This window comes from Panthera pardus, unplaced genomic scaffold (genome assembly GCF_024362965.1).
Source record: "Panthera pardus isolate Hobbes unplaced genomic scaffold, ASM2436296v1 HiC_scaffold_12, whole genome shotgun sequence".
NCBI lineage: Eukaryota > Metazoa > Chordata > Mammalia > Carnivora > Felidae > Panthera > Panthera pardus.
This window is the reverse complement of record NW_026526677.1, coordinates 113269921-113290443: the sequence shown is the minus strand read 5'-3', so window position 1 is coordinate 113290443 and position 20523 is coordinate 113269921. Positions and strand designations below refer to the sequence as shown.

The window sequence follows — 20523 nt, the reverse complement described above, 5'->3', positions numbered from 1 at the left end:
TCATTACAGGACAACCTCTCAGATACTGTGGGAATTTTTTTTTTCAGTATATGAAATTTATTGTCAAATTGGTTTCCATACAACACCCAGTGCTCATCCCAAAAAGTGCCCTCCTCAATACCCATCTCCCACACCCCATCAACCCTCAGTTTGTTCTCAGTTTTTAAGAGTCACTTATGCTTTGACTCTCTACTGTGGGAATTTTTGAGGGGAGAAGGTAAGTCATGTCTCTAGAAGAGTCTTCACACTTTCTGCCTAGATGGGAGTGGAAGGGAGTGAGTGGGGATTATAAGCTTGCCTTTCTGGGATGTATTAAGAGGATAGTCCCTTCTCGGCGGGTGAGGGAATCTGAGGTTGATGTATTTATTATATCGACTAGTAGAAAATTCTCTATATTTAGCTCATTTGTCTTCTAAGTACCTATTGTCCACAATTCCTGAGCATTTGGAATTCTCCTTTTTGACTTTTCTTCCTGCACCTACTCAGCTTATAGCTTTTTGCATTCCGTTATGTCAGTTACCACCTTTCAAAATTATTGAAATTATTCCACTGCAGTACTTTGCTCTTCTGTTCTCTTTATCTGTGTGCATGTATATCTTCTTTCTATTCCCTTGGTTCCATATTGGTAGGGTTTTAGGAGGGATATGAAGGTGTTACTTCTGCTGGTGTTGATATATAAAATAGAATAAGTTTTATAAAATTGAATTGTTTTAGAAATTTGAAGAAAACTGAAGACCGAAAAAGGAAGCTAGAAGAACTTCTAAATTCTGTCGGCCAGAAAGTATCAGAACTCAAAGAGAAGTAAGTTAAGTTTAAAATGTATTTTGAAAAAAAATTGCATTGTGTGTATTCGAGAACATATCTCAACTGATTTTTCAATTTTGGAAAGCTTAGTTATAATCATTATTTTCATTTCTTTTTGTGATTTTTTACTCTAAAATGGGGAAGCATATGAAATAATGTAGAAGGTATTCTTCTTAAAAAAAATGTTTCTGGTAAGAGCAAACATATTTGGGGTCTCCATTTGTGGACTGGTCCCTGTAGACATTGCTGAGCCCGGGGGAATCCAACGAGAGGGACAGAACATAGCAATTTCATGCTCCGGGTTTCCATTGGTATCTGTGTATCTGTAGTCTCCAGACTTAGGGCTTCAGGCTCCTTTATTTTGACTGATGCTGTAGTCCAACCTATTTGGTGATCTTCTTGAGGCTGCGCGATCACATTTAAAAACTTGTCTTCTCTTAACTTTGTGCCTTTTAGTGTTGAGAAAAATATTCCTTTATGCAGTATTGTACTTAAGTTTCAGGACCATTTATGACTATTATTGATTGTAAAACCTCTTCTGTACCTCTGGCCTCATGTGATTGCTCTTGACTGTAGGATAGAAGATACTGGTGTGGGTATCCTAACAACTGTAGGACAGTTTTCCTATAAAAATTGTGAAGATTGAAAAACTGGAGGATATCGGGGGTGCCTGGGTAGCTCAGTTGGTTAAGCATCCGACTTTGGCTCAGGCCATGATCTCGGGATTCATGTGCTGACAGGTCAGAGCCTGGAGCCTGCTTCGGATTCTTTGTGTCCTCTCTCTGCCCGCCCCCCCCCCCACCTCTCTCTCTGTTTCCCAAATATAAATAAACATTAAAAATTTTTTTAAAAACCTGGAGGATATGTGATTAAATATTATGTATGTTGTCATTTGCTTACAGCTTTATAAGACTAAAACTTTTGTTTTTTAAAAAAAAATTGTAATGTTTATTTTTGGGAGAGAGAGAGAGAGAGACAGACAGACATAGCACCCCAAGATCATGACCTGAGCCGAAGTCAGATGCTTAACCAACTGAGCCCCCCAGGCACCCCAAGACTAAAACTTTTCTAAATGCATGCTTTTTTTTTTTTGTAATTTTTAAAGTTTATTTTTATATTTTTTTTGAGAGAGAGAAAGAGCAGGGGAGGGAGAGAGACAGAGAGGGAGAGACAGAATCCCAAGCAGGCTTCAAACTATCAGCACAGAGCCCGGCATGGGGACTCAAACTCACAAACCACGAGATCACGACCTGAGCCGAAATCAAGAGTTGGACACTCAACCGACTGAGCCACCCAGGCACCCCATTGCATGCTTTTTTTTTAAGTGGTGTGTTACATTTTGCTTCTCTTTTTGTGGAAGAAATACAAATTATTGTACCAAGAAAGAAATTCATCAGGTTGAAAACTATTTTTTCTCTATACAGGAAACAATGATCTCTATTTATATTTATATATATTAACTTACAGAGAAAAAAACCAAAAAGAAGCCTCAAACCTATAAATCCAGTGTTTTAAATATTTCTGAATTTTTTTGTGTTAGAGTTATACGAAAGAAACTTCACTTTTTTCCAGATACTGAGAGCTGTAGGGAAAATGATTATTCCTTTCAGTTTCATATGCTCAGCCTTAGTGCTTCATATTCAACCGATTGTCAAATATTTATTGAGTAGTTAGCATGTGGTAGCGATGTTTTGATTCCATTTGTTAGTCACTGTACAGGGGTCAGACATTGCCCTAGGCACTTTACATACTTACTATTTTTAGGACTCAGAGGTGGGTATTCTTTCATTGTGCAGATTAGGAAGGTTTGTCTGTGTGGAACAGTCTAAATGACAAAGCTAGCCTTAGATTGTTGCTTTTTTCTAACTCTGTAAAGTACCTGTTCTTAATCACTACGTCATACTATCAATATTTTGGAAGGATTGTTTTCAAAACCTTCAGAATTAGCTTTTAAGTGAAACAGAAAGGAATTTTCCATTTTTAGAGTTATTATCAAGAATGAATTCATGCTGGTTAATAATCGTTTACTTGAACCCTAAGATTTAACTGACTCTGGGTTGTGAGTGACAGTCTTTTCTGGGATACTTCCAAAGAAAAGAGTAGTTGAAAAATGAGTATGGTCTTTCAATTTTAAATTCTAATCTGACAAAATGGAGACATTTGCCATTTTAATACTTCTACAGAAGTATTAAAGTATTCTGTAGAAGTAACTTCTACAGAAACGTGCAAGTTGGCTTAATTCAGCCCACATTTATGGTAAAACTGTGTCCACAGAATGAATTGTTGAGGTGAGTGAGTATGTAGTACGTGTTCCCAGAGCTAGAGTGAGGCTGCACCATGGAACTGGACAAGATGGTGGAGACGTTCTGTAACCTGCATTATCCAGTCTGGTAGCCACCAGCACTGCAGTGTGTGTAATTCGACTGAGGAATTGAATTTGAAGTTTTGTTTGCTTTTAGTAATTTAAATTTGAAAAGCCCCATGTGGCTAGTGGCCACCATACTGGAAGCCTCAGTTCTGTCTAGTCCTATGTGCAGGAGAACAAGGTATGTAGAGCACTTAGAGAGGTGATAAAATGCACTGTTGGCCACATGGAGCTTAGACACACCCATGTATAAATTGTAGATCTTCTACTGATGATTGGTGAAATGTGAAATAATCTGTTGGGGTCTAAGTCTTCATTTTTGTAAGATGAGAATCATAATATTCATTTTGAACTGTGGTTCTGAGGATTACATGAGACATGACATGCTTTTTTTGTTGCTGTTTATTGTTTTGTCTTTTAAAATACTTATTTTGAGAGAGAGAGTGCATGGGTGCTAGCGGGGGAGCAGCAGAGAGACAGGGAGAGAGAGAATCCCAAGCAGGCTCCGTGATCTCAATGCAGAGCCCTACATGGGGCTCGATCTCACAAACCATGAGATCCTGACCTGAGCCAAAATCAAGAGTTGGATGCTTAACAGTGTGAGCCACCCAGGTGCCCCTTGTTTGGTTTTGTTTTGTTTATATTTGTCACAATCTGGGGCATTTTGTAAGTACTTACATATTTGTTGAAGGACTGACTGGGTAATAATCTGGAATAGTACTGTTCTATTTGATAAAATAATAAATTCGTACAAGTATTTCTTAAGGAAAATAATTTAAAAGGACAGTTATAAACTTGGACAAACAGGCACGTAGGTAGAGAATTGGATTTTTGAAATGAGTTTTAAAATTTTATTTATATTTTTGTTAAATAGAGATTTCAAGGAGTTAGAATGAGGGGTGGGGTAGGGATAAGAGGGGCTGGAATGTATTCCAGGCACATGGGGCACCCTGAAGAAGCAGATAGAGGACAGGGTGTTTCCGGAGAATAGAATTTCTAGAGATTGACATGTGGTGTTGCTGGACTGGCCTCAAATGATGTACAACTGAAGAGACAGATCGGGTCAGTCTTCCGACAGGGCCCTGAATGTCACATGGAGAAATTGGCCCGCAAGCAGCAGGACGTCGCGGCCCTGTAAGAGCAGGGCTTCAGTTCTCCCGGTTCGTGTTAATGATACTTCAAACACAAATATTGGCAGTATTATCGTTAATTAAATTCTTATATAAAAGCTCACTTTAGTATCTAAGGATAATGTAGTCAAATCTCTCTTAAACCCCTTGGCCTTTAATTAAATTTTAATGTTTTCCTAGATTTCAGAGCAGGACTTCAGAAGCCGCCAAGCTGGAAGCTGAAGTGAGCAGAGCGCAGGAAACAATTAAAGCTGCAGAAGTGCTAATTAATCAGCTTGACCGAGAGCACAAAAGATGGAACGCACAGGTTTGTCTGAGAGAGACAGAGGTCAGAAAGAGGCTTCCTTTAAAACACAGAAAAATCTGTAATGTATTTGTTAAAAAAAGAAAAAAAGGGGCGAAATATCCCTCAACTTTCCACTAGGTTAGGATAAATGACCTAGATTTTAATGGCCATTGTGTGAGTTGATTTTTAAGCAGAATGTTTTTATGTGAGTGGGTTTTGGACATTGTGGCCTGTTCCTCTTCCGGTTGCATATGTTACGGAGGGAAAGCCAGGGGTGACGATGACTTGAGGGGAAACGTCGTAGTTCTCTCCAGAGATTACCCTGAACTTCACCTTCCAGGACAGCAAGCTCAGGATTTGACAGTGCTGGCCACTGATTCCTTCTACAAATAATCTGTTATTTTGACTTTGTTACCGTGTTGTCTCATTTTTTTTGGTTGATAGGTTCGTTTTTCTTAAACCAGTTAGACCCCTCCCTACTCCTGTAGGGATTCCCTCCTGTGCTCACCCTGGAGTGTTTGAGTGCCTCAGCATTCCCTTCCTCAGCCCCTGTCCCTGCACCTGTTCTGGGCTTGTCTCGTCTAGTCTCAGTAATGTCCTCCATGCCATGGTGGTGACCAAAGCTGTATTTCCAGACTGCTGAGTTGTTAGGGGTTTGTTTTTTGTTTTTTTGTTTTGGTCCAGCCTTCATTTTCATTTTATTTTTAGTTATTTTCTTACTGAATTACAGTTGACTTACAATATTATATTAGTTTCAGGTGTTCAACATAGCGATTCAACATTTATGTACATTATAAAATATCTAGTTACCATCTGTCACCACACAATTATTACAGTCTTACGGACTACGTTCCCTATGTCGTATATCACATCCCCATGACTGACTTATTTTCTAGCTGCGAGTTTGTACCTCTTAATCTCCTTCATGTCTGGCAACCACCAGTTCTGTGTATTCACGAGTCTGTTTCTGTTTTTTTCTTTGTATGTTTGTTTGTTTGTTTGTTTGTTTTTTAGATTCCACATGTAAGTGAAATCCCATGGAATTTGTTTTCTTTGAGTTATTTCACTTAACATAATACTCTTAGGCCCCACCCATGTTGTCACAAATGGGCAGAGTTCATTCTTTTTTTAAGATTTTTTCCATTCTTTTTTTATGGCTGCATAATACTCTCTTGTGTGTGCATGTGTGTGTATCTTCTTTATTCATTCTCTTTTTTTATAGTAAGTTTTTAATTTTAATTTCAGTGTGGTTAGCATACAATGTTATATTAGTTTCAGGAATGCAGTACAGTAATTCAGCAGTTCTGTACATCATCATTCAGTGCTTGTCATGAGGAGTGTACTCCCAGTCCCCTTCACCTATTTCCCCCATGGCCCTGTCTACCTTCTTTCTCATATGCTTTGTTTTAAATGAGTTCCCTCAGTTAAAGTTACTGGTTTTTTTCAACAAGAGCATGTTTTACTTGGAGTACACTTAAGAATATATGGTTCTAAAAGATGCATATAAAACATTCCATCCATGAAAAATAGAATACACATTTTCTTTGAGTACATACAGAAGAATCCCCCTGGTTGAATCACATAAAAAGAGACATAAGAAATATTACAAACTTAAGAAGACTGAAATCCTACTATTTTCCAACCACAATTGGACAAAACTGAAGATCAATAACAAAACAAAGCTGGAAAGTCTACAGCGTAAATATTAAATATTTACGATGTATTAAATGATAACATTGTTGCACAGGCAGTGGGCCAAATAAATCAAGCGGCAAATCAAAATATGTGTCAAAGCAAAAAAACCAATATTCCAAAACCTATGAGATGCCACAAAAGCAGATGTTAAAGTGAAATTTACACTATAACTGCTTGTATTAAGAAAAAGTTCAAGTAAACAACCTTATACCACAAGGAACTAGAAAAAGAAGAAAATTAACTGAAATTTACTGGAGGAAGGAAGTAACACAGAAAAATCAGAAATAAATATAATAGTGACCTGAATAGACAATAACATATAACATTGAAAGCAATCACCAATTTTTCCAAAAAATAAAAATAAAAAACGGAATGAAACTTTAATTAGGAATCAGAAATCTCCCAGCATAGAAATGTCCAAGACCACATGGTTTCATTGGTGAATTGTACCAAACATTTGAAAAAAAATTAATGACAATCTTTATCAAAATATTACAAATAATGGAATAGAGGGAATACATTCAGTCATTTCATGAGGCCGGTGCAGGATAAAAACAATACAATATCAAAGTCGAATTTGTATGACATAAGTATTGCCAGTCTGACTTTCTTTTGACATCCATTTGTGTGATAAATATTTCTCCACATCCTTACTTTCCATCTGCAGGTGTCTTTAGGTCTAAAGTGAGTCTCTTGTAGGCAACATATAGATAGGTCTTTCTTTTTTTTTTTTTTTTTTAATCCATTCTGACACCCTGTGTCTTTGATTGGAGTGTTTAGTCTATTTACATTCAGAGTAATTATTGATAGATACATGTTTATTACCATTTTGTTACTTGTCTTGTCATTGTCTCTGCAGATTTTCTGTGTTCCTTTGTTGTCTCTGTCACTTTTGGTTTTTCCTTCCCACTCAAAGAGTCCCCTCTAGTATTTCTTATAGGGCTGGTATAGGTCATGACCTCCTTTAGTTTTTGTTTGTCTGGGAAACTCTTTATCTCTCCTTCTATTCTGAAAGATAGCTTTGCTGTATAGAGCATTCTTGGCTGTGGATTTTCCCCATTATGCACTTGGAATATATCATGCCACTCCATTCTGTCTTCCCCAGTTTCTGTTGAGAAATCTCCAGCTAGCCTTATGGGTCTTCCCTTTTAACTTAAGGGCTTCTTTTGTCTTGCTGCTTTTAAGATTTTTTTTCTTTACCACTATAGTTTGAAAATTTAATTAGAATATGTTTTGGTGTTGGCCTGCTTTTGTTGATTTTTATGGGAGTTTTTACTGCCTCCTGGATCTGGGTGTCTGTTTTCTTCTCCAGATTAGGGAAATTTTCTGCTATTATTTCTCGAAATAAATTTTCTGTCCCCTTCTCTCTCTCTTCTGGGACTCCTATAATATGAGTGCCATTATATTTGATGGAGACACTGAGTTCCCTAAGTCTATTTTACTATTCCGTAATTCTTCTTTCTTTTGTTCAGCTTCATTATTTTACATTATTTCATCTTACAGGTCATTAATTCATTCCTCTGCTTCTTCCAGCCTGTGTTCATTGCATGAAGTCCATTTCCAGCCTCATTTATTGCATTCTGCATCTCTACTTCTTTTTTAATTCTCTTACCTCCATGGTAAGTGTCTCCCTAATTTCTTCTGTTCTTCTCTCAAGTCCAGTGACTATCCTTAGGATTGTTGCTTTAAATTCTCCATCTGGTATGTTACTTCTATCTGTTTCTGTCAGATAGCTGGCTATGGCCTTATCTTGTTCTTTCATGTGGGATAAATTCCTCCATCTTGGTATTATGTCTAAGTCTTTGCCTTATTCTGTGTGTCTGAAAAGTATATATCCTGCTCTTGAAGGCAATGGCCTTATGAAGAAAGGTCATGTAGTCCCCAGGGCCTGGCACTTAAGAAATTGTCTTCAGTATGTGCTGCGTGTGCTCCGCTGTTGTGTTTTGGCTGCTCTGTCCTCCAGGCCAGTCATCTGCAGGTGCTCTCCTAGCCTGCTGTGGTCAGTGTTTGGTCCGTGGCCTGAATGTGGAGAGTTTTAACTATGCTTGCTCTGTTCTGCTTATGAAATGAGACCTGTCACCACCTCCACCAGAACTGAACCCCTGTAGAACACTCTGGTTTGGAGACATGGTGTGGGTGGGGGTTTCTGTTTGTCTCTGAGGAAGGGGCCCCCCACATTGAGATTGAGGCAAACTGGTGTGGGCGCTGTGCTGTTTACCGCAGGTGGCTTTCTGTCGATGCTGAGAAGCAGGGGAGGGAAGGCCACCAGCTAGGTCCTTAGTCCCCTGGGAGGGAGAGGTGTCTCCCAGAATGCTGCCTCACAGGGAAGCCCTGTGTGCCCCAGGCATTTTTCAGATCCTGTTTCCATGCTGTCTGCCTCCAGGTTGTTTGCCTGCCTTCTCCCCAGGTAACTCTTACGGGCTTCATCCCAGCCAGGCCCTCTGACCTTTGAAACTACAGGCTTTAAACCCTGATGGTGGCAAGAACTCATGAAAATCTGCCCCTCTTGTTTTCCAAGCCACTGGCTTTGTGGAATCGTTCTCCTTGTGCATTCCCCTGTGTGTGCCTCTCTCTCTCTCTGTTGCCCTTCTCTGTGACCATGGTTCCTTCCTGTCCACAGCATCTGCAGTCCGTTTCTCCCCCAAACCACGTCTCCACACTTTATACTTTCTTCATTGTGTCTTCTTCTCTGCTTTTGGTTGTTGGGTTGTTCTGTTAGTCTTCAGGTCGATTTTTGAGTATTTAAGATGATTTGATAGTTATCTAGTTGTGTTTGAGGCACAAGATGAGCCTGGGTTCCTCCTACTCCACTGCCATCTTTGATCTCTTCTTTATCCATTTATCTTCTTTTTTTTTTTTAAGTTTATTTATTTTTGAGAGAGGGAGAGACAGAGCACGAGCAGGGGAGGGCCAGAGAGAGAGGGAGAGACAGTCTGAAGCAGGCCTCAAACTCTGAGCTGTCAGCACAGAGCCCATTGTGGGGCTTGAACCCATGAACTCTGAGATCATGACCTGAGCCGTGGTCGGATGCTCAACCGACTGAGCCACCCAGGTGCCCATATCCATTCATCTTCTTTTTTTTTTTTTTTTTTTTTTTTTTTTTTTTTAAATTTTTTTTTTCAACGTTTTTTATTCAGTTTTGGGACAGAGAGAGACAGAGCATGAACGGGGGAGGGGCAGAGAGAGAGGGAGACACAGAATCGGAAACAGGCTCCAGGCTCCGAGCCATCAGCCCAGAGCCTGACGCGGGGCTCGAACTCACGGACCGCGAGATCGTGACCTGGCTGAAGTCGGACGCTCAACCGACTGCGCCACCCAGGCGCCCCTCCATTCATCTTCTTTATACCAGAAGTGGGATTATTGGACCATATGGTATTTCTCTTTTTAATTTTATGAGGAATTTCCATACTGTTCTCCACAGTGGCTGCACCATATATATTCCCACCAAGAATGCAAGAGGATTCCTTTCTCTTTACATTGCCAACAGTTGTTATTACTTGCCTTTTGTTACTAACCATTCTAACAGGTGTGAGGTTAGATCTCATGTGCTTTTGATTTGCATTTCCCTGATGATGAGTGATGTTGAGCATCTTTTCATGTGTTTGTTGGCCATCTGGATGTCTTTTTTTGGGAAAATGTCTCTTTAGGTCTTCTGCCCATTTTTAAATTGGATTATTAGGATTTTTTGGTATTGAGTTGTATTAATTCTTTAGGTATTTTGGATGCTAACACCTTATTGGCTATGTCATTTGCAGATATCTTCTCCCATTCAGCCTTTGTCTATTGTTGATGGTTTCTTTGCTGTGTAAAAGCAGTTTAGTTTCATGTAGTGCCATTAGTTTATTTTTGCTTTTGTTTCCCTCACCCGAGGAAACCTATCTAGCAAAATGTTGCTATGGTTGACATCCAAGAGATTACTGCCTGTTTTCTTCTAGGAGTTTTATGGTTTCATGTCTCCCGTTTAGGTCTTTAATGCACTTTATTTTGGGGTATGATGTTAGAAAGTGGTCCAGTTTTATTCTTTTGCATTTAGCTCTTCAGCTTCCCCAGCATCGTTTACTCATTGTATATTCTTGCCTCCTTTCTCATAAATTAATTGGTGATATACGTGATATACGTTTGGGTTTATTTCTTTTTTTTTTTATTTAAAAAAATTTTTTTTAACGTTTATTTATTTTTGAGACAGAGAGAGACAGAGCATGAATGGGGGAGGGGCAGAGAGAGAAGGAGACACAGAATCGGAAGCAGGCTCCAGGCTCTGAGCCATCAGCCCAGAGCCCGACGCGGGGCTCGAACTCATGGACCGCGAGATCGTGACCTGAGCTGAAGTCGGATGCTTAACTGACTGAGCCACCCAGGCGCCCCCGTGTGGGTTTATTTCTGATCTCTGTGTTCTCTTCCATTGATTTGTGTGCATATTATTTTGCCAATATCATACTGTTTGATTACTATAGGTTAATGTCATACAATGAAATCTAGGATGGTGAGATCTCCAGCTTTGTTTTTCTCAAGATTGCTTTGGTGATTGAAGGTTTTTTGTGGGTCCTTAGCAATTTTAGGATTATTTGTTCTAGTTCTGTGAAAGATGCTATTAGTATTTTGATAGGGATTGTGCTGAATCTGTAGATTGCTTTGGGTAGTATAGACATTTCAATGATAATAATTTTTCCAGTTAGTGAGTATGGTATATCTTCTCATTGGTGTCATCTTCAATTTCTTTCATCAGTGTCTTACAGTGTAGGGCTTTTACTTCCTTGGTTAAATTTATTTCTAGGCATTTTTTTTTAGTATAATTGTAAATGGGATTGTTTTCCTGATTTCTCTTTTTGCTACCTCATTATTAGTATACAGAAATACAACAGGTTTCTGTACATTAATTTTGTATCTTGCAACATTATTGAATTCATTTATCAGATAATTTTTTGGTGGAGTCTTTAGGGTTTTCTATGTATAGTATGTCATCTGCAAATAGTGCAAATTTTACTTCTTCCTTACCATTTTGGATGGCTTTTATGTATTTTTTTCTTGTCTGATTGCTGTGGCTACAACTTCTAATACTATATTGAATCTAAGTGTTGAGAGTGGGCATCCTTGTCTTCTTCCTGGTCTTACAGGAAAAGCTTTCAGTTTTTCACCCTTGTGTATGATGTTGGCTGTGTGTTTTCATTAACAGCTTTATTTATCTTGAGGTATGTTCTCTCTAAACCCACTTTGTTGAAAGTTTTTATCATGAATGGGTGTTGTATTTTGTCAGATGATTTTTCTGTGTCTATTGCGATCATCCTGTAGCTTTTACCCTTCTTGTTAATATGTGTCACATTGATTTTCAAATATTGAAGCACTCTTGCATTACTGGAGTAAATCCCATTTGAACATGGTAAGGGATTTTTTTAAGTTGTACTGTCGAATTTGTTTTGCTATTTGAGAATTTTTGCATCTTTGTTCATCAGAGATAGTGGCCTGTAGTTTTATTTATTTTTTTATTTATTGTTTGTTACGTTTTTGTCTGGTTTTGGTGTCAGGGTAATGCTGGCCTCCTAGAATGAATTTGGATGCTTTCCTTCCTCTCTATTTTTTTGAAATACTTTGAGATGAGTAGTCTATTTTTGTTTGTTTTTTTATAATTTTTTATTTGAGTATAGTTGACCTACAATGTTAAGTTAGTTTCAGGTATATACAGCATAGTGATTCAACAGCTCTACACATTACGCTGTGCTCAGCACATGTGCAGCTACATTTGTCACCATGCAGTGCAATCACAATATCATTGACTATGATTCCCTGTGTTGTGCCATTTATTTTCATGAATTATTCCTTCCCTAACTGGAATCCTGTATCTCCTGCCCCCCATTCACCCATTCCGTCCATCCCCTAAATCATCAGTTTGTTCTCTGTGTTTGTGGGGCTGAATCTGCTTTTCGTCTATTCATTTGTTTTTTAGATGCCACATATAAGTGAAATCATACAGTATTTCTGTTTCTCCTACTGACTTATTTCACTTAGCATAATATGAGAAAAATAGGTATTAACTCTTAGATGTTCGGTAGAATTTACCTGTGAAGCCATGAAGTCCTGGACTTTTGTTGAGAATTTTTTTTTTTAACATCGGTTTATTTTTGAGAGAGAGCAAGAGCATGAGCAGGGGAGATGCAGAGAGAGAGGGGGACAGAGGATCCAAAGCAGGCTCCAGCCTCTGCGATGACCAGAGAGAGCCTGATGTGGAGCTTGAACTCACACAGAGACACGAGATCATGACTTGAGCCAAAGTCTGTTGCTTAACCCACTGAGCCACCCAGGTGCCCTTGTTAGGAGTTTTTTGATTAATGATTGTGTTTAACTACGAGTAATCTCTCTGTTAGATTTCCTTGTTTGCTTGTCATGTCCACTTGCAAATATCCTTCAAATTTGTCTTCTGTCTTTAGTGCCAGTTTGTTTGTTTGTTTGTTTGTTTGTTTATTTACCTAAATTCTCCTCTAACTTGTCCCCCTCCTATCTGACCCTTAAATTGGTTGGTTCCTCATTTGTCAGCTGAATAATCTTTGTAAACCCAGTCTCATTCTATCCCTGTCTGCCCTGTTTGAACACTTGCAGTGGTTCATTACCGCCCCGGGTTACAGCAGAAGCTCCGTTGTGTGCATGGCAAGCCCGCTCTGCCTCTCTCTTTCCACCTTTTCTGCGTTGCTACTTTGCTTGCTCACATCTATGCTGCAGTCACACTGTGCTTTTAACTAAGGCATCTCCATGCATTTTTAAAATTTTGTTTTGTACCTTTGCTCTTACTCTGTGTACTTAGTTGTAGTTTCCAAAGTGATGCTAATTCACAGTTTTTAACTGTAATTGGGATAAAAGTTCTGCTTCATAGGAACCATTATGAACTTTCAATGACAAAATATGTTCATCTCTACAAATAATGTTGGTATTTCATACATTTTAAAAATTTCAGCAGGGTCTGAGATCTTGTGGCTATTTTTACATTTTCACAATTATATGCATAACAGGGGTTATTACTTTAAACCGGCAAATGATTTTTTTTTTCTACAGTCAAAACTCTAATTTATGAAGCTGTCATGCTTTTCACGTTTTAGAACATATCCATCCCCCCATCCCCGCCCCTGCTCTCTCTTTTCTTGTGCAGGTTGCAGAGATAACAGAGGAATTAGCTACTCTTCCTAAGAGGGCTCAGCTGGCCGCCGCCTTCATTACCTATCTTTCTGCTGCTCCTGAGGGTCTGAGAAAAACCTGCTTGGAAGAATGGACCAAGTCAGCTTGTCTTGAAAGTTTGTACTTAGTCATTCATGTTTTGAAATTTCAATATACTAAAACTGTATTTTTTGATAAATGAGAAAAATGTTCTAGAAGCTAAAAGAAACCAAATCTTCAGATTTGCTCAATTCTACAATTGTTCTCTGAATTGTTTTGTTACAATGATCTTACATTCCTGAAATGACTCTCTGAAACTGAGAGCGTGGGGTGTTTTTGGTAATGTATGAATGCATTTAAATATTTTAATACATTGATTTTCACAATAATTGCATATCATAAAATGGGATGTAGGAATTCCAACATTCCTTGTGACTGTTGTGGTTTTCACAAATTATTATAGTTGTGAAATGTTTATTAAATATACAAGAAATATAATTTAACTGACTTTCATTCCTTTGTACTTTCTGTTTTAAACTCCTCCCCTGCCACCCTTAGCTTTTGGTGCTAAAGGGGGAGGAATGGATTAAGGATAATTCTGCGACTTTTGTTTTAGTGTATTTTAAATAGTTTTGTTCCCTTTCCTTTGTCAAGTCCATGATCACTGTAGTGAGATATTAATATCTTTTCAGAATTTGATCTAAGGAGATTTCTTTGTACTGAAAGTGAGCAGTTAATTTGGAAAAGTGAAGGCCTACCATCAGATGACCTTTCCATAGAAAATGCTCTTGTGATCTTACAGGTAAGTAATCAATTTTAATTTCTCATTAGAATTATTCCTTCGGAAGCTCGCCCCAGGAAGTGCTTTGTTCAAGTTCTTAGGCTTTCGGGTTTTTTTCGTAACCTTAAAGTGAAGGTATTTTGGTAATGAAAATCCTCTTAGGATTCAGTTGGTGAATCTATAATTTTTGGTATAATTTACTTTTTACCTTAATAGAAAAGTATAAAGCGGTATTATCTTGATGACAAGAAGTTCTAAATTGAACTCCCTAATTGTAATACAAATAATTTAGGGGTACCCAGTTCACCTGGTTATATAGTTTCCTCATCTACAGTATATGATTTTACATTTTTATTTTGTTTTGCAAAACAAAGTTATACAAAGTGAAGATAAGATAAGTTTTGGGTTATAAGAGATGGTGATATGCATTTTTTGAAAATAATTCTTTCAGATAATGTATATTTCTTTTTTTTTCTTCAATATATGAAATTTATTGTCAAATTGGTTTTCATACAACACCCAGCGCTCATCCCAAAAGGTGCCCTCCTCAATACCCATCACCCACCCTCCGCTCCCTCCCACCCCCCATCAACCCTAAGTTTGTTCTCAGTTTTTAAGAGTCTCTTATGTTTTGGCTCTCTCCCACTCTAACCTCTTTTTTTTTTTTTTTTCCTTCCCCTCCCCCTTTGGTTTCTGTTAAGTTTCTCAGGATCCACATAAGAGTGAAAATATATGGTATCTGTCTTTCTCTGTATGGCTTATTTCACTTAGCATCACACTTTCCAGTTCCATCCACATTGCTACAAAGGGCCATATTTCATTCTTTCTCATTGCCAGGTAGTACTCCATTGTGTATATAAACCACAATTTCTTTATCCATTCATCAGTTGATGGACATTTAGGCTCTTTCCATAATTTGGCTATTGTCGAGAGTGCTGCTGTAAACATTGGGCTACAAGTGCCCCTATGCGTCAGCATTCCTGGATCCCTAGGGTAAATTCCTAGCAGTGCTACTGCTGGGTCATAGGATAGGTCTATTTTTAATTTTTTGAGGAACCTCCACACTGTTTTCCAGAGAGGCTGCCCCAGTTTGCATTCCCACCAACAGTGCAAGAGGGTTCCCGTTTCTCCACATCCTCTCCAGCATCTATAGTCTCCTGATTTGTTCATTTTGGCCACTCTGACTGGTGTGAGGTGATATCTGAGTGTGGTTTTGATTTGTATTTCCCTGATGAGGAGCGACGTTGAGCATCTTTTCATGTGCCTGTTGGCCCTCCGGATGTCTTCTTTAGAGAAGTGTCTATTCATGTTTTCAGCCCATTTCTTCACTGGGTTATTTGTTTTCCGGGTGTGGAGTTTGGTGAGCTCTTTATAGATTTTGGATACTAGCCCTTTGTCTGATATGTCATTTGCAAATATCTTTTCCCATTCTGTTGGTTGCCGTTTAGTTTTGTTGATTGTTTCCTTTGCTGTGCAGAAGCTTTTTATCTTCATAAGGTCCCAGTAGTTCATTTTTGCTTTTAATTCCCTTGCCTTTGGGGATGTGTCGAGTAAGAGATTGCTACGGCTGAGGTCAGAGAGGTCTTTTCCTGCTTTCTCCTCTAGGGTTTTGATGGTCTCCTGTCTCACATTCAGGTCCTTTATCCATTTTGAGTTTAATTTTTGTGAATGGTGTGAGAAAGTGGTCTAGTTTCAATCTTCTGCATGTTGCTGTCCAGTTCTCCCAGCACCATTTGTTAAAGAGACTGTCTTTTTTCCATTGGATGTTCTTTCCTGCTTTGTCAAAGATGAGTTGGCCATATGTTTGTGGGTCTAATTCTGGGTTTTTTATTCTATTCCATTGGTCTATGTGTCTGTTTTTGTGCCAATACCATGCTGTCTTGATGATGACAGCTTTGTAGTAGAGGCTAAAGTTGGGGATTGTGATGTCTCCTGCTTTGGTCTTCTTCTTCAAAATTACTATGGATATTCGGGGCCTTTTGTGGTTCCATATGAATTTTAGGATTGCTTGTTCTAGTTTTGAGAAGAATGCTGGTGCAATTTTGATTGGGATTGCATGGAATGTGTAGATAGCTTTGGGTAGTATTGACATTTTGACAATATTTATTCTTCCAATCCATGAGCAGGGAATGTCTTTCCATTTCTTTATATCTTCTTCAATTTCCTTCATAAGCTTTCTATAGTTTTCAGCATACAGATTTTTTACATCTTTGGTTAGATTTATCCCTAGGTATTTTATGCTTTTTGGTGCAATTGTGAATGGGATCAGTTTCTTTATTTGTCTTTCTGTTGCTTCATTGTTAGTGTATAAGAATGCAACTGATTTCTGTACATTGATTTTGTATCCTGCAACTTTGCTGAATTCATGTATCAGTTCTAGCAGACTTTTGGTGGAGTCTGTAGGATTTCCCATGTATAACATCATGTCATCTGCAAAAAGTAAAAGCTTGACTTCATCTTTGCCAATTTTGATGCCTTTGATTTCCTTTTGTTGTCTGATTGCTGATGCTAGCACTTCCAATACTATGTTAAACAACAGCGGTGAGAGTGGACATCCCTGTCGTGTTCCTGGTCTCAGGGAAAGAGCTCTCAGTTTTTCCCCATTGAGGATGATGTTAGCTGTGGGCTTTTCATAAATGGCTTTTATGATGTTTAAGTATGTTCCTTCTATCCCGACTTTCTCAAGGGTTTTTATTAAGAAAGGGTGCTGAATTTTGTCAAAGGCCTTTTCTGCCTCGATTGACAGGATCATATGGTTCTTCTCTTTTCCGTTATTAATGTGGTGTATCACGTTGATCGATTTGCGAATGTTGAACCAGCCCTGCATCCCAGGAATGAATCCCACTTGATCATGGTGAATAATTCTTTTTATATGCTGTTGAATTCAATTTGCTAGTATCTTATTGAGAATTTTTTCATCCATATTCATCAGGGATATTGGCCTGTAGTTCTCTTTTTTTACTGGGTCTCTGTCTGGTTTAGGAATCAAAGTAACACTGGCTTCATAGAATGAGTCTGGAAGTTTTCCTTCCCTTTCTATTTTTTGGAATAGCTTGAGAAGGATAGGTATTATCTCTGCTTTAAATGTCTGATAGAACTCCCCTGGGAAGCCATCTGGTCCTGGACTCTTATTTGTTGGGAGATGTTTGATAACTGATTCAATTTCTTCGCTGGTTATGGGTCTGTTCAAGCTTTCTATTTCCTCCTGATTGAGTTTTGGAAGCGTGTGGATGTTTAGGAATTTGTCCATTTCTTCCAGGTTGTCCAGTTTGTTGGCATATAATTTTTCATAGTATTCCCTGATAATTGCTTGTATCTCTGAGGGATTGGTTGTAATAATTCCATTTTCATTCATGATTTTATCTATTTGGGTCCTCTGCCTTTTCTTCTTGAGAAGCCTGGCTAGAGTTTTATCAATTTTGTTTATTTTTTCAAAAAACCAACTCTTGGTTTCGTTGATCTGCTCTCCAGTTTTTTTAGATTCTATATTGTTTATTTCTGCTCTGATCTTTATTATTTCTCTTCTTCTGCTGGGTTTAGGCTGTCTTTACTGCTCTGCTTCTGTTTCCTTTAGGTGTGCTGTTAGATTTTGTATTTGGGATTTTTCTTGTTTCTTGAGATAGGCCTGGATTGCAATGTATTTTCCTCTCAGGACTGCCTTCGCTGCATCCCAAAGCATTTGGATTGTTGTATTTTCATTTTCATTTGTTTCCATATATGTTTTAATTTCTTCTCTAATTGCCTGGTTGACCCACTCATTCTTTAGTAGGGTGTTCTTTAACCTCCATGCTTTTGGAGGTTTTCCAGACTTTTTCCTGTGGTTGATTTCAAGTTTCATCGCATTGTGGTCTGAAAGTATGCATGGTATGATTTCAATTCTTGTATACTTATGAAGGGCTGTTTTGTGACCCATATGTGACCTATCTTGGAGAATGTTCCATGTGCACTCGAGAAGAAAGTATATTCTGTTGCTTTGGGATGCAGAGTTCTAAATATATCTGTCAAGTCCATCTGGTCCAATGTATCATTCAGGGCCCTTGTTTCTTTATTGACCGTGTGTCTAGATGATCTATCCATTGCTGTAAGTGGAGTGTTAAAGTCCCCTGCAATGACCACATTCTTATCAATAAGGTTGCTTATGTTTATGAGTAATTGTTTTATATATTTTGGGGGCTCCCGTATTCGGCGCATAGACATTTATAATTGTTAGCTTTTCCTGATGGATAGACCCTGTAATTATTATATAATGCCCTTCTTCATCTCTTGTTACAGCCTTTAATTTAAAGTCTGGTTTGTCTGATATAAGTATGGCTACTCCAGCTTTCTTTTCGCTTCCAGTAGCATGATAAATAGTTCTCCATCCCCTCACTCTCAATCTGAAGGTGTCCTCAGGTCTAAAATGAGTCTCTTGTAGACAGCAAATAGATGGGTCTTGTTTTTTTATTCATTCTGATACCCTGTGTCTTTTGGTTGGCGCATTTAGTCCATTTATATTCAGTGTTATTATAGAAAGATATGGGTTTAGAGTCATTGTGATGTCTATGTTTTATGCTTGTAGCGATGTCTCTGGTACTTTGTCTTACAGGAGCCCCCTTAGGATCTCTTGTAGGGCTGGTTTAGTGGTGATGAATTCCTTCAGTTTTTGTTTGTTTGGGAAGAGCTTTGTCTCTCCTTCTATTCTAAATGACAGACTTGCTGGATAAAGGATTCTCGGCTGCATATTTTTTCTGTTCATCACATTGAAGATCTCCTGCCATTTCTTTCTGGCCTGCCAAGTTTCAGAAGAGAGATCAGTCACGAGTCTTATAGGTCTCCCTTTATATGTTAGGGCACGTTTATCCCTCACTGCTTTCAGAGTTTTCTCTTTATGCTTATATTTTGCCAGTTTCACTATGGTACGTCGTGCAGAAGATCGATTCAAGTTACGTCTGAAGGGAGTTCTCTGTGCCTCTTGGATTTCAATGCCTTTTTCCTTCCTCAGATCAAGGAAGTTCTCAGCTATTATTTCTTCAAGTATACCTTCAGTACCTTTCCTTCTCTCTTCCTCCTCTAGAATACCAATTATACATATATTATTTCTCTTTAGTGCATCACTTAGTTCTTTAATTTTCCCCTCATACTCCTGGATTTTTTTATCTCTCTTTTTCTCAGCTTCCTCTTTTTCCATAATTTTATCTTCTAGTTCACCTATTCTCTCCTCTGCTTCTTCAATCCGAGTCGTGGTCGTTTCCATTTTGTTTTGCAGCTCGTTTATGGCGTTTTTTAGCTCCTCCTGAGTATTCCTTAGTCCCTTGATGTCTGTAGCAATAGATTCTCTGCTGTCCTCTATACTGTTTTCAAGCCCAGCGATTAATTTTATGACTATTATTCTAAATTCACTTTCTGTTATATTGTTTAAATTCTTCTTGATCAGTTCGTTAGCTGTTTTATTTCCTGGAGATTCTTGTGAGGGGAGTTCTTCCGTTTGGTCATTTTGGATAGTCCCTGGAGTGGTGCAGACCTGCAGGGCACTTCCCCTGTGCTGTCTTGAGTAACTTGGTTACTTGAGTAACTTGGTGGGCGGGGCTGTAGTCAGACCTGATGTCTGCCCCCTGCCCACCGCTGGGGCCACAGTCAGACTGGTGTGTGCCTTCTCTTCCCCTCTCCTAGGGGTGGGATTCACCATGGGGTGGCGTGGCCCGTCTCGGCTACTTGCACACTGCCAGGCTTGTGGTGCTGGGGATCTGGCGTATTAGCTGGGGTGGATAGACAAGATGCACGGGGACGGGAGGGGCAGGCTTAGCTCGTCCTCCTTCGGAGATCCGCTTTGGGAGGGGCCCTGCGGCACCGGGAGAGAGTCAGACCCCCCGGAGGGATGGATCCGCAGAAGCACAGCGTTGGGTGTTTGCGGGGTGCAAGCAAGTTCCCTGGCAGGAACTGGTTCCCTTTGGAATTTTGGCTGGGGGATGGGCGAGGGAGATGGCGCTGGCGAGCGCTTTTGTTCCCCACCAAACTGAGCTCTGTTGTCTGGGGCTCAACAACTCTCCCTCCCGTTGTCCTCCAGCCCTCCCGTTCTCCGAGCAGAGCTGTTAGCTTATAACCTTCCAGATGTCAAGTCCCGCTTGCTGTTGGAACACTCCGTCCGGCCCCTCCGCTCTTGCAAGCCAGACTCAGGGGCTCTGCTTGGCCGGCGGGCCGCCCCTCTGCCCCAGCTCCCTCCCGCCAGTCCGTGTAGCGCGCACCGCCTCTCCGCCCTTCCTACCCTCTTCCGTGGGCCTCTCGTCTGCGCTGGGCTCTGGAGACTCCATTCTGCTAGTCTTCTGGCAGTTTTCTGGGTTATTTA

The 20523-nt window shown here is 39.3% G+C and overlaps 1 protein-coding gene across 8 annotated transcripts in view; it reads left to right on the top strand.

The window, feature by feature from the left end:
* DYNC2H1 (dynein cytoplasmic 2 heavy chain 1) overlaps positions 1–20523 on the top strand; it is a 347141-nt gene that overhangs the window by 117116 nt on the left and 209502 nt on the right. For all 8 annotated transcript variants that reach the window (XM_053900571.1, XM_053900570.1, XM_053900566.1 and 5 more), the window contains 4 exons: positions 715–801; positions 4480–4606; positions 13416–13557; positions 14113–14222. In XM_053900571.1, coding sequence (XP_053756546.1) covers positions 715–801; positions 4480–4606; positions 13416–13557; positions 14113–14222 — 466 coding nt within the window. The remainder of the gene's footprint in view (positions 1–714; positions 802–4479; positions 4607–13415; positions 13558–14112; positions 14223–20523) is intronic.